At 47.5% G+C, this 14,062-nt stretch overlaps 1 protein-coding gene across 1 annotated transcript in view; it reads right to left on the bottom strand.

Annotated features, from left to right (window-relative positions):
* The window catches only part of LOC137355776 (non-receptor tyrosine-protein kinase TYK2-like), a 98,703-nt gene that overhangs the window by 36,707 nt on the left and 47,934 nt on the right, over positions 1-14,062 (bottom strand). The window contains 7 exon segments of the mRNA XM_068021279.1: positions 260-417; positions 4,783-4,965; positions 8,010-8,391; positions 9,109-9,272; positions 10,095-10,236; positions 12,553-12,676; positions 13,304-13,511. Of these exon segments, the coding sequence (XP_067877380.1) occupies positions 260-417; positions 4,783-4,965; positions 8,010-8,391; positions 9,109-9,272; positions 10,095-10,236; positions 12,553-12,676; positions 13,304-13,484 (1,334 nt within the window). The 5' untranslated portion in view covers positions 13,485-13,511.

Below are 14,062 nucleotides of genomic sequence, written 5' to 3'. Positions count from 1 at the left end.
GAATTTTACTCTGTATCTAATCCTGTGCTGTACCTGTCCATGGAGTGTTTGATGGGGACAGTGTAGAGGGATCCTTACTTTGTATCTAACGCCATGCTGCACCAGCCCTGGAAGTATTTGATAAGGACAGCTTAGAGATGCTGATACTGAGTGCCTGAAATGGGAAGGATTCTATTGCCGAGTACTAACATCCCTCGATGAACAAAGAGGGACATTTTTTAAAAACCCCATCAGGAATATCAGCCGCACCGACACTTACTGCATTGGTCCATGGATACCACTGGTGATGCTCAGCACAACCCGTGGAGAAGCCACCTCATGACATAGGTAGTGGTGAGAGTCAGTTGTCAGACGAGAGTAGCCATCGATCAGCGCCGCGAAGGACAGTGCTTGTTTGTGTGCGAGCAGTCCTAGGTCCTACAGATAAGAAAAGGATTAGCTTCAGCGTACATTGTGTCTGCAGATTGGACAGCAGCTGAACGGTTTAAATGCCTCAATGCAGCTTTTTAAACTGCAAGAAATGAGGTTATCAAATTTCTGTCCTTCTGAGACCAGCCTATCAGGACAGCACCTCGGGATTTCTGTATTTCGTGTCTTCTTTTCTGTTGATTTAGTAGCTGGTTGTTTCAATTTGTGAACATCACATACTTTCTGCAATAAAAGCACCATTTATTTTTGGGTAGCTAGCAGTGACTTTTGTAATTTGGGACCAATGGTTCCCAAAGTTTGTCAATACTTGCAAAGGGTTCCCAAGATCATATCAGTATTAACAGGGGGGTCCTTGGGAACATTATTAACAGTTCTCCAATAGATTTAAGTTTGAAAACTTATTTTAGATTCATCAAACATGGCTGATGACATATTCGAATTTGCAAGATCCCAACCTGGACAATAATAATCCATTCGGACTTACATATCTACTTCTCAAAGGACAAAGTGGAGAAATGGTTGGTGCTGTTATGGAATTTGGTCCTATAATGCTCTTAGTGGGTTCAATAAACAAGAACATTACTAAGTGTGCCAGTGATATACAGTGGTGAAACAGCCACACTGCAACAACTTACATTTATATTGCACCTTTAATGTCGTAAAACATCTCAAGGCATTCCACAAGAGCAACAAACAAATTTGACACCGAGCCACATCAAGCGATGTTAGGTCTTGTGACTAAATGCTTGGTCATAGGGGTAGGTTGCAAGGAGTAACTTAAAGGAGGAGAGGTTTAGAGAGTGAATTGCAGAATTTAGACTGAAGACACTGCCACAAATAGCAGAGCAAAGAAAATCAGGGATGCTCAAGCAGTTAGAAGTATAGGAATGCAATCACCTAATACCTGATTTTCTTCCGACTTACTTCCTCTTTCCCCAGTCTTTCAAAGCACTGATATTGACTGGAGTAGGTTTCTCTGGGCATTAGCAGCTCTCCTCGCCTGAAGGAGCAGATGTGCCTCAGCTTGGTTTCCATGCCTGCTTCCCAGCAGGAATGATAAGCTGCTATTTTCTCCCTCAGGCCTCAGGTTAATTTTAAGTAGCTCTCACCCCCACAACCCCTGTTGAGAATGACTAACACAGGACAGTCGGGGATGAAACCTGCAACCTTTAGATCGCCATCATTATTTGCTACATGCATTCCAGTTTTCATTTTTCCTCTCTATTTCTTGGACTCATTTAAGAAGCAGCTCAATACTGAAATGGGAAATCTGCAGGATTAATATTATGGAAGGACGAGAGCAAATGAACTCAAGGGCCTTTGCAACAGAAGTGATCTTATGAGACCAGTAATGTAGGTAAGGAACAATGCAAGGATGTCTGAAGTCACTAAACTATGTTCTGTGAGCAGTGACTTGCAAGTGTAGCACTAAGGAAAGACTGAAATTCAGCCATGCTAAATAAAGCAAACATCAATCTGGCTGGCCTCTCCCTCCTGGATTCCTTGTGTGACTTACTGAGATGGAACTTGCATCACTCGGTAATTACTTACCTACAGTATATCCAATTATAGTGACAACTGCTGCAGCTGGTCGAACAATGGAAGGGCCTGTTTTAAACAAACCACGGGGTTTTGCTTCAGAGCTGAATCTCTACTTAAAAATCTCTTGAACGTGGAGGCTGAGCTCTCACTCTAGACTGACATTAGGGAGACAGTGATGGAAGGTGTCATCGACAGTGCTATCAAGCAGCACTTGCTTAGCAATAACCTGCTCACTGACATTCAGTTTGGGTTCCGCCAGGGCCACTCAGCTACTGAACTCATTACAGCCTCAGTTCAAACATGGACAAAAGAGCTGAACTCCAGAGGTGAGGTGAGAGTGACTGCCCTTGACATCAAGGAAGCATTTGGCATCGAGGAGCCCTAGCAAAACTGGAGTCAATGGGAATCGGTGAAAATTCTCCACCGGTTGGAGTCAGACCAAGCGCAAAGGAAGATGGTTGTGGCTGTTGCAGGTCAATCATCTCAGCTCCAGGACATCACTGCAGGAGTTCCTCAGGGTAGTGTCCTAGGCCCAACCATCTTCAGCTGCTTCATCAATGACCTTCCTTCAATCATAAGGTCAAAGTGGGAATGTTCGCTGATTGCACAATGTTCAGCACCATTCATGACTCTTCAGATACTGAAGCAATCCGTGTAGAAATGCAGCAAGGCCTGGACAATATCCAGGCTTAGGCTGATAAGTGGCAAGTAACATTCATGCCACAAATGCCAAGCAATGACCATCTCCAGCAAGAGAGAATCTAACCATTTTCCCTTGGCATTCAATGGCAAGACAATCGCTGAATCCCCCACTATCAACATCCTGGGGGTCACCATTGACCAGAAACTGTAGCCATATAAATACTGTGGCGACAAGAGCAGGTCAGAGGCTGGGAATTCTGCGGCGAGTAACTCACCTCCTGACTCCCCAAAGTCTGTCCACCATCTACAAGGCACAAGTCAGGAGTGTGATGGAATACTCTCCACTTGCCTGGATGGGTGCAGCTCCAACAACACTCAAGAAGCTCGACACCATCCAGGATAAAACAGCCCACTTGATTGGCACCCCTTCCACAAACATTCACTCCCTCTACCCCCGACGCACAGTGACATGAGTGTGTACCATCTACAAGATCAACTGCAGCAACGCACCAAGGATCATTCTACAGCACCTTCCAAACCTGTGACCTCTACCACCTAGAAGGACAAGGGCAGCAGATGTACGTGAACACCACCACCTGCAAGTTCCCCTCCAAGCCCCACACCATTCTGACTTGGAACTTTATCGCCGTTCCTTCACTGTCGCTGGGTCAAAATCCTGGAACTCCCTTCCTAACAGCACTGTGGGTGCACCCACTGCACAGGGACTGCAGCGGTTCAAGAAGGAAGGTGGCCCACTACCTTCTCAAGCGCAATTAGGGATGAGCAATAAATGCTGGCCTGGCCAGCGACGCCCACATCCTATGAACGAATAAAAAAATCTTCACATCTTCTGTTTTTCTCTGAGTGGCAGTTTTACAGATGAATTCTCTTCCTCAGAGCCCACCCGTTTCTCCCCCCTCCCGCACCACCCCCCACCCCCCTCCAACATCCACCCCAACTGGGGTAGCATGTGACCTTGCTGGTGCAACAGAGACTGAGAATTGGTAATTGCAGGCTATGGCCAGTATCCTATTACTGCACAGCGAGTGTGTCACTGCATCACTGCCTCACCATTCATATAGCATGGCTAAAACAGTGTCAGGGTGCAGCTCATGTTAAGGATAGAGGTGGATTTTAATTATAAAGGTTTAGCCAAACTCCTCTGTCACCACCTTCCCTGCCATGCTTTTGGATTGCCATTCCTAATGTGTGCACTTCCCCCTCGTGCCTATGTTTTAAATATAAAGCTCTGCACTTTCCCCTCTGTCCTCAGAGTTTAAATTAAGCCTCACCATAGTATGTCCTTCTTTAACATTCTTTCCCAGGATCCCAAATGACGACTATATCTGCCTCACTGTCTCTCCAATCACAAGTGGTGATTTTCAGCACAGGCCTTGGCTCTTCATTTATGTCCCTCAATTGAAAACAAAACGTTTCTCTTTTCTTTGCACTGTCTATATTTCTGATAGCCTGAGGGGGGCAAATGGAGTCATCCAAGGGACAGGATTGCCAATTCCCTGTGGAGTCGATGAGTATTTCCCTACTGACATTAAGTCAACTCCCTCACATCACAAGGTTCCAAACCAGTTCGCCAAAGTGGTCAGCACTTCAGTCAAAACCCTTTTGAGGGTAACAAATCCATACAGAACAGGTAAAAATTATAAACCGTTCCAATAATTTGATTGTTTTTAAATTGAATTTAATCAGCGTAAATTTACCTTCAAAACATTAGGACCTACACAAGAATTCAAGGAATCACACGGATCCTACGGGTCCTGCTCACCAAGAATCCCCGCAAGTTAGATCTGGTCAATAAGTGACAGAAATAAACATTTCTCATGGAGCTCCCTTAATGGTTTAGCAGGTTTAACCAGTGTGGCAAACAGACCAGCAAGGTCCCAGGTTTGATTCTAGCTGTTGGCAACGTAGTTGATGTGTTCTAACTGGGAAGTCCTAGGACAGGGAGAGGAAGATTCCCAAATCTGATTACAATCCGGCAATGCCTGCGAGAATGTGTGCAATGTGAGAACAGGACTGGGCTCACACAGCACAGACATGGTCCGTGGGCACTAAGACAAGGAATCGGAGGGTGACCCATGAAAACATACACCAGGAAGAGGAGAAGGGATAGGGAAAGAAGACAACTGGCAAGATAAACAGATTACTCACCAGACATTTGTTATCCTGTCGATGGACACTGACCCTGCAGTCACAGATGACAATGTGTGTAATCTCCTTGAAATCACAGAAATGTATCCACGGCTTCTCAGTGAACTCCACTGCTTCATTTGACTTATTATTGCCATTCTCGGCAGGTTTTCCCTTCCACCCAGCCTTTTTGATTGGTGCAGGCTATTAAAACAAAATACATCTATGACTGCACAATTCTTGTATTGTACCAGTTTTGTCTGAATGTGGACTAATACCAATAAATATGTCTCACATCTGCTATGCATCTGCCACATCTTAAATTGTCACATGTTGTTACAAATGAACAATAATCCTTCAAAAAGAAAGTTACTGAGCAGAAATCTGAAGTTTACAAGCAGTTCTAAAGTACCTGGTCCTACCATTTTATCCCAATGAGTGTGCTTGGGCAGTGTCCTTAAATGAACAGCTCAGATTAGCAATTAAAGCGTTAGATCCCAGGCTACTACTGGCGATAACACAGTAACCTGCTGGTATTTAATGAAGAGCCATTACTGGCAGCCTTCAGAAGTAGCAGTACGTGGCAGAGACACACCAGCCTGAAAATTATTAGAAAACAGCCCGTGTTTGAACTGCATATTTCAAAAACATGAACAAAATGTTCAGGTGGCTCCCTGAGTAAGTGTACCACCCAGTAAAGCACAGATCTGTGCTGAAATAACTTATCTGGGCAGTGCAAGGCAGCACTGCAACTGGTTTCACCATCTCAGGGGGTTGGAACAGTGGATAAAAACAGCACAATTCCAGCTTTGGAATGCTAACTGGGGCCCACTGCCAGGAAGCGCATATGTGCGGACACCAGTTGAGAAGAGGGCTGGGCTGCAATGATTTCCCCAGCTAACACCAACAAAGTAACAGTCTGTTGGCTCGCGCACATGGGTGGGTATAGACAGGCAGTCAGAACCAAACAATATCCAAGCACAGCAGGGGAATGAAAATCAGAGGGAACATCACTCCATGCATCTCTCATACATCCCCAGCAGCCTGCTGCATAAAAGGAAACGAGGAAGTTTAAATACAAGTCAGTAAATGAGGTTAGGAAACTCAACAGGGACAATGGAAAAACTGCTTAAAAAGTTTATGTAAAGAGAAAAGACACTTTCATTCCAGGGCTGAGATCCCGAGTCCCTGTGGTGCAAAGACGACATACAGGGCCAACAGATTTCCATCTGTCTGGAGCTTGCTATAGCACACACCACAAGAATTCTGTCTTTGTTTACTCACCAGCACATCAAATCTGCTGCTGTATTTAATACCTGTTGCGATGACAGTGCTGACACTATTAGGACAGGGGATCCCAGGGGGTGTGTCAATATTTGATGGGGATCTCCTGGGTGTAGGTCAGCATTTGTAGGGGATTCCCAGAGGTGTGTCAGTATTTGCAGGGGACCCCCGGGAGCGTGTCAGTATTTGCAGGGGCTCCCCGGGAGTGTGTCAGTATTTGCAGGGGATCTGCCAGGTGTGGGTTAGTATTTGCAGGGGACCCTCGGGAGCGAGTCCGTATTTGCAGGGGACCCCTGGGAGTGTGTCAGTATTTGCAGGGGACCCCCGGGAGCGTGCCAGTATTTGCAGGGGATCTGCCAGGTGTGGGTTAGTATTTGCAGGGGACCCCCGGGAGCGTGCCAGTATTTGCAGGGGATCTGCCAGGTGTGGGTTAGTATTTTCAGGGGACCCCCGGGAGCGTGCCAGTATTTGCAGGGGATCTGCCAGGTGTGGGTTAGTATTTTCAGGGGACCCCCGGGAGCGTGCCAGTATTTGCAGGGGATCTGCCAGGTGTGGGTTAGTATTTGCAGGGGATCCCCGGGAGTGTGTCAGTATTTGCAGGGGATCTGCCAGGTGTGGGTTAGTATTTTCAGGGGACCCCCGGGAGCGTGCCAGTATTTGCAGGGGATCTGCCAGGTGTGGGTTAGTATTTGCAGGGGACCCTCGGGAGCGAGTCCGTATTTGCAGGGGATCTGCCAGGTGTGGGTTAGTATTTGCAGGGGACCCCCGGGAGCGTGTCAGTATTTGCAGGGGATCTGCCAGGTGTGGGTTAGTATTTGCAGGGGACCCCCGGGAGCGTGTCAGTATTTGCAGGGGATCTGCCAGGTGTGGGTTAGTATTTGCAGGGGACCCCCGGGAGCGTGTCAGTATTTGCAGGGGACCCCCGGGAGCGTGTCAGTATTTGCAGGAGACCCCCCGGGAGCGTGTCAGTATTTGCAGGAGACCCCTGGGAGTGTGTCAGTATTTGCAGGGGATCTGCCAGGTGTCGGTTAGTATTTGCAGGAGACCCCCGGGAGCGTGTCAGTATTTGCAGGGGACCCCCGGGAGCGTGTCAGTATTTGCAGGGGATCTGCCAGGTGTGGGTTAGTATTTGCAGGAGACCCCCGGGAGCGTGTCAGTATTTGCAGGGGACCTCTAGGAGCTTGTCAGTATTTGCAGGAGACCCCTGGGAGTGTGTCAGTATTTGCAGGAGACCCCCGGGAGCTTGTCAGTATTTGCAGGGGATCTACCAGGTGTGGGTTAGTATTTGCAGGGGACCCTCGGGAGCGAGTCAGTATTTGCAGGGGACCCCCGGGTGTGGGTTAGTATTTGCAGGGGACCCCCGGGAGCGTGCCAGTATTTGGAGGGGACCCCGGGGAGCGTGCCAGTATTTGCAGGGGACCCCCGGGAGCATGTCAGTATTTGCAGGGGACCCCCGGGAGCATGTCAGTATTTGCAGGGGACCCCCGGGAGCGAGTCAGTATTTGCAGAGACCCCCGGGAGCGAGTCAGTATTTGCAGGGACCCCCGGGAGCGTGTCAGTATTTGCAGGGGACCCCTAGGAGCGTGTCAGTATTTGCAAGTGGCTCCATAAAGACCAAGGTTTTAAAACCACAGGTTCATTCTGAGAATCAGAGAGCGCGCAATAGCGAGAACAAAAGAAAGGGAAATAAATCAGTCTGATTGTCCAGATATAACCCAAAACTCAGTGACCCTTGTTGGAAAGTGTCACATGAACAGGACTGGGATCAAAATCGTTTATGATGCCCTCTGCAGACAGAGTAAATGAGAAAAAGAGCTATTAAAGACACAGTAAAACTTATTTGAAAGAGCAGACAAAACGGTTCACTTCTGCTCTTGGAATTTGTAGATTATAAGTAACTCTCTGCTCTGCTCTGCTCAACATGGTGTGCCCTGATCCTGCACTACCCTAAAGCAAGTGCTCACCTCCTTTTTCGCTATTCTCCACTGAATTCCCTCTGTCCCCGTCACCAGCACTTCATATTCCTGTGTAACCAGTGCGGGGGAGATGTCCTCCTCTGTGGTTTTCACATAATACCGATTGTTTATGTAAGGGGTCCTGCTGCTTTCTGGAAGCACCTCCAAATACGGAACCCGGAAGATCTCACCTCCAAAGTTGGTGCAAAGGTTCTCCAAGGTGGACAGATATTTGAATATGATGTCATGCTGGATCACCTTCCCAGAGCCAACCACAGGCAACTGGAAGCTCCTCACAAACTTCCGAAAACCACGTTTAAGCCGGATCTTGGTTAGGGTGTGGCACCTCTCTATTTTTGCACGAAATGACTTTGGGATGCATCCCTTAAAGCTGAAAGAGCAAAGAAAGGAAGCTAATTAGTGTCAACATCTCACAAAGGCTTTCAAGAGATGAGAAGCAAGTAAAGGCAGCTCCCCAGTGGCTTGGTTTGCAGTTTCCACCAATTCCACCAGTGCCAATGAAGGGAGAGCACTCTTAACGTGTCTTTCAGATACTGACAGATCTGTCGCGCATTTTGGGAATTTTGTGTTTTTATTTCCTCTCTCAGCCTGCCTCACTCCTCTCTGTCCATTTGTACTCTCTCTGCTCAGACAGGGAGCAGAAACAGAATGAAAAGGGAGGCTAAGCACGTGCAAGAACATTGTGAGCTCTTCATTCCCCAAGCACATAAATGTCTGATTCCAACTTTACTTCCTGATAACCCCATCTTCCCTCCAACTCCATTTGATGCTGCTAGTGTCCTATATGGTGAGCTTTCAATGCTCACCTGGAATTCCCGAATGGGAAAGCCTCCCAGCGTTGCTCCCTTCCCTCTTCCTCCCCCAACCACAGGAGCACCTCCCTAAAACTGAAAAACTCATCTTTACTTCACTTAATAACCTCAAGTCGGTACCTATATCGCTTCCAGAAAGAATTGATTCCCCATCTTCTGGGCTGTTCCACATGCACACAAGCCATTATACGAAAGCATTTTATTCTGGCTATGAACACCACGACAGTCCAACAGTTCATACATTCAGAGAGACATGTGCATGGCTGTTCACGCACCTGACTTCCTTGGCCACTTCAGCAAGCGAGCGTCCACTCTGGACTGCGATGTAGGAAAGGTGCAGGACGGCCATTCCCAGACTCTCATTTTGGAAGACGTGTACATCCTGCTCGTTCTGTGGCTCTCGGAGTGGAGCAAAGCCATTAACAAAATCGTGTTTACCCTGAAATCACACAGAAACACCACTGATCAGTCACCACAGATAACACCAGCAGAGAGGTTTCAAACATGGACTGCCAATGTTAAAAAGCATCTTAATCAGAACCCTCAAATCATCAAAGTGTTTATACATGAGGAGTTATTTTGTAGCACAGTAGCAGCTAGTTTTCTCATAGCAAGATCCCACAAACATGGATGAATGACCAGTTAATCTATTTCAGAGATACTTGCTTGAGGGGGGTAATTTTGGTCCAACACCCAGCAGAAGTACCTGCTTTTCTCAAACAGTGCTGAACTACAGCAATATATAAATAGGACCTCGGTTCAGCATTTCAATCAAAAGGTGCCACACCTTTGGTCATGCCGTATTCCCTCAGTACAGCACTGGAGGGTCTGTATGGAGAGTGTGCTCAGAGGAACTGCCTGGGCACAAAGCAAAGGAATTTTTTACAACTCAAAAAAGCATAACTTACGAGAAATAAAAGCAGCAGGCATGGATAACTCCAGCAGCTGGAGAGTTGTGGACGGGAAGAAAGAGGAGCTGTCAAACATGAAATTATCTGTGTCTAAAGACTTCAGACTTCATTGAAATAGAGATGGGAGAACAAATAAAAAACAACCACCAAGGTCGCTCAACCTGAATATTTCTCAGTGACCCGCCCCACTGGAAAGGAGTACAGGTGAGCACTGGGTGAGAACAGGAGATCTGGCTGTGTTGGCTCCCACAGTCAAAGGGTCTGGAGACACTCCATCAATTTCTCTCCATCTTGCACACCACCGTGCTCCCACCATGCACTGCAGAAAGCTTTACAAAACCTCTGCCCACCTGTGCGAAGATGTAACTGAGTGACATGTGGTCAAACAGAGGGCTGCCTTGGTCAAGTTTCTCATGGACGTTCTTTTTCGGCGTCCATCGGTGTACCCGAGGCTCCTTTTCATTCATGCCATGCCAATTCTTGAAATAAAATCTGCAGACAGAAGGCACATTGATTAAGCAAACACATGATTCGCTGATGAAGGGTCACAGACCTGAAAGGTTAACTCTGCTTCTCTCTCCACAGATGCTGCCAGACCTGAATATATCCAGCATTTCTTGTTGTTATTACATGATTCGCTGATGCCAGCCCAGAGTGTTCAGTCACAGGCTGTGACTGCCTAACTAATTGTTTAGTGATAGGTGAGGCTAACAAGGAACAATTAACAGGGCAATTGCTCTTTGAGAATTAAAGCAGAAAATGACGAAACCACTCAGGAGATTGGTCACAGAAAGATGGGGTAGTTTTGGGTTCTGGTCAAGTATCGCAAGCCAAAATGCTAACCAATATATGCTCTCGTTTCCAGCATTCCTGGTTTAACCTCTCAATCTTGTGACAGAACCAAAAGTGCTGGAAATACTCAGCAGGTCTGGCACCATCTGTGGAGAGAGAAGCAGAGTCAACTTTTAAAGGTCTGTGACCTTTCATCAGAACTGGCAAAGGTTAGAAAAGAATTCGGTTTTAAGCAAGTGAAGTGGAGGGGAGTGAGGGAGAGAACAAAGGGGAAGGTGTTTGATAGGGCAGAGGGAGATTAAATAACGAAGCTGTCCTGGAACAAAGGCAAAGTGTGTGCTAACGCTTGTGGTGAAAGATAAAGCATTAGTCCAGAGAGTGTGTTAATAGTGGAATAATGAGCAGCTACCCCTCCCACTCAGAAGTGCGACAGGGTACCCCCTGTCCTCACTTTCCACCCCACAAGCCTCCACATCCAGAGGATCATCCTCCACCATCTCCAGCGTGATGCCACCACCAAATGCATCGTCCCCTCCCCTCCCCTGTCAGCATTCCAAAGGGATTGTTCCCTCTGCGACACCCTGGTCCACTCCTCCATTACCCCCGACACCTCGTCTCCTTCCCATGGAACCTTCCCACGCAATCGTAGGAGGTGTAATACTTGCCCTTTTATCTCCTCTCTTCTCACTATCCCAGGCCCCAAACACTCCTTTCAGGTGAAGCAGCGATTTACTTGTACTACTTCCAATTTATTATACTGTATTCGCTGCTCGCAATGTGGCCTCCTCTACATTGGGGAGACCAAACGTAGATTGGGTGACCGCTTTGCTGAACACTTCCGCTCAGTCTGAAAGCATGACCCTGAGCTTCCGGTCGCTTGCCATTTCAACACTCCCCCACCTGCTCTCATGCCAACATTTCTGTCTTTGGCCTGCTCCAGTGAACATCAACGCAAGCTTGAGGGGTAGCACCTGATCTTTCGAATAGGCACTCTCCAGCCTTGTGGACTGAACATTGAGTTCACTAATTTCAGAGCATGACTGGCCTTTTTTTAATAACCATGTGCCTGCTTTTCATGCAGTCAGAGCTGCTCATTATTCCATTATTAACACTCTCTCTGGACTAATGCTTTATATTTCACCACAAGCATTAACACACTCTTTGCCTTTGTCCCAGGACAGCATTGTTATTAAATCTCCCTCTGCCCTAAAGGCCTGCGACCAGACCCCAATCCGACAGGACCCGGCGACATGTGTCGGGTTCAGGTTGGGTCGCACTTCCGGCTCCAGCATTCGGGTCGGGCCGGGCCGGATCAGACACGCTCTATCACCACCTCAGGCAAGTGACAATGTTAATTTTCTGTTTGGACTTTAAAGTGGTTTTGTTAGTTATTTTAAGCTTGGGCAGGTTAGGAACAAAGTGAAAAACGGAAGGTAGGTTAACTGATGGTCGGGTTGGGTCGGGCGCGGGAAAAAAATGGAAGGGCTCGGGCCGGGTCAGGCTCAGGGTTGGATGGGGTTCTGTCGGGCTTGGGTCGGGTCTCATTTGCAGACCCGAGCAGGCCTTTACTCTGTCCCATCATACACCTTTGCCTTTGTTCTTTCCCCCACTCCCCACTCCTTCACTTGCTTACAAGCGAATTCTTTTCTAACCTTTGCCAGTTCTGGTAAAAGGTCACAGACCTGAAACGTTGACTTTGTTTGTCTCTCCACAGATGCTGCCAGACCTGAGTATTTCCAGCACTTTTTGTTTTGTTTCAGATTTCCAGCATCTGCAGTAGTTTGCTGTGATCTCTCAATCTTGTGGTTTATTTCCTGTGCCCCACCATCCCAAAGTTCCCTCGGGTGGAGAGATTTCTATAAAAATGGCAAAGGTTTTCAAATCACTGTGCTGGGTCTCAGCTCTGGGTTCCAAACTCTCAGCAAGCCCTCTTTTTATTTCTACCAGGATGTCTTGTTTGGCAGGAATCACTTGCACTGATGGTGGACATGAGAAATCTGAGCACAGCATACATACCTCATGCGGTAGTGTAGAGTCAGACACAGGTCCTTGTCAATCTTGAAGACGTGATTTGGAGGAAACCAAAGATTCTCTTTTAAGTCACAAAGTGCATACAAATTGTGGCACAGCGGGGAAATTGCTTTAAAAAAAAAACACACAACAAAATGAGGTCATATTTTCAATTCTTTCTTGAGGTAATGAGGCTTTGGGGCTGAGGGGCTGCATGGTCACACACTGGACAATGGAAGTTCAACAAAGAGTTTATCATATGTGGCAGCCTCAGTCTGGAGAACTCCAGGACACAGGAATCACTGCCCAACTCCTGAATGGAACGGGGACGTCGAGCGATCACTGTGAGCTGTGATGCTCCGTATTGTGTTCCGGGTGAACCTCCAAACTAGCACTCCAATAAGTAGGGCAATCCCGACTGGACAAGCACCAAGGAACTGACCGGATTCCTGAATGGAACGCACTGAGGTTTCAGTTGATGCAACTTCAGTATTACCTTCCCACACACCCTAATATCTGGCCATCCCACACCAGGGGTAGCACCCTTACTCCTGCCCCAGCTTTAATTAGCCAGTACTGGACCCAGTTCAAACCAGGGGCCCTCCTGTTCTGTATGCTTCTGTACCACCCTGGGATGCATTTACTTCCAAAGCGCTGGGACAACTACCTTTTAACTTGATAGAGACATTTATTGAAAAAAGACAACAGACTATAAGCACTCCAGCAATATTCATGAGAGAATTTAAGGCTTCCTTACAGCATTTCTGTGCTGCCACAATGCAGATGTCCTCTGCAACCATCTCCCCCTCAGTAAAAACAAGATCTTGTGTGCCTTCATTTGACCAGTATAGGTGCACCCTCAGACCTGGCCCTGCTGAGAAATGGCCTCCATCCAGCTCGGAGTCAGTGTGCGTCATGGTGCAGGGGCACAGCGCCATGTTCCCTTCTTAACATGAACATCCAGTCTGCAACAGAAACAGGTACACATCAGGTTTAGAAAAGAAAACACCAAGGACAGATTTATCATAGTTATAATGTATCAGCTATGGTTTTTTAAAAATTCATTCATGGGATGTGGGTGTCGCTGGCCAGGCCAGCATTTATTGCCCATCCCTAATTGGCCTTGAGAAGGTGGTGGTGAGCTGCCTTCCTGAACCGCTGCAGTCCATGTGAGGTAGGTACACCCACAGTGCTGTCAGTAAGGGAGCTCCAGGATTTTGAGCCAGCAACAGTGAAGGTTCATCGGGTACATATAGTCACCTCTATGCAAAACGATTGTGGGTTCAAGTCCCCTCCGAGTAATCAAATACATAATCTTGGCTGACGTTTCAGTAGCGAGGGAGTGCTGCACTGCATGAGGGGTCAGTACTGAGGGAGCGCTGATCTGTCGGAGGGGTCAGTACTGAGGGAGCGCTGCTCTGTCGGAGGGGTCAGTACTGAGGGAGCGCTGCTCTGTCGGAGGGGTCAGTACTGAGGGAGTGCGGCACTGCATGAGGGGTCAGTACTGAGGGAGTGC

Source organism: Heterodontus francisci, chromosome 43 (assembly GCF_036365525.1).
Source record: "Heterodontus francisci isolate sHetFra1 chromosome 43, sHetFra1.hap1, whole genome shotgun sequence".
NCBI classification, from domain to species: domain Eukaryota; kingdom Metazoa; phylum Chordata; class Chondrichthyes; order Heterodontiformes; family Heterodontidae; genus Heterodontus; species Heterodontus francisci.
This window is presented reverse-complemented; position numbering and strand designations above follow the sequence as displayed.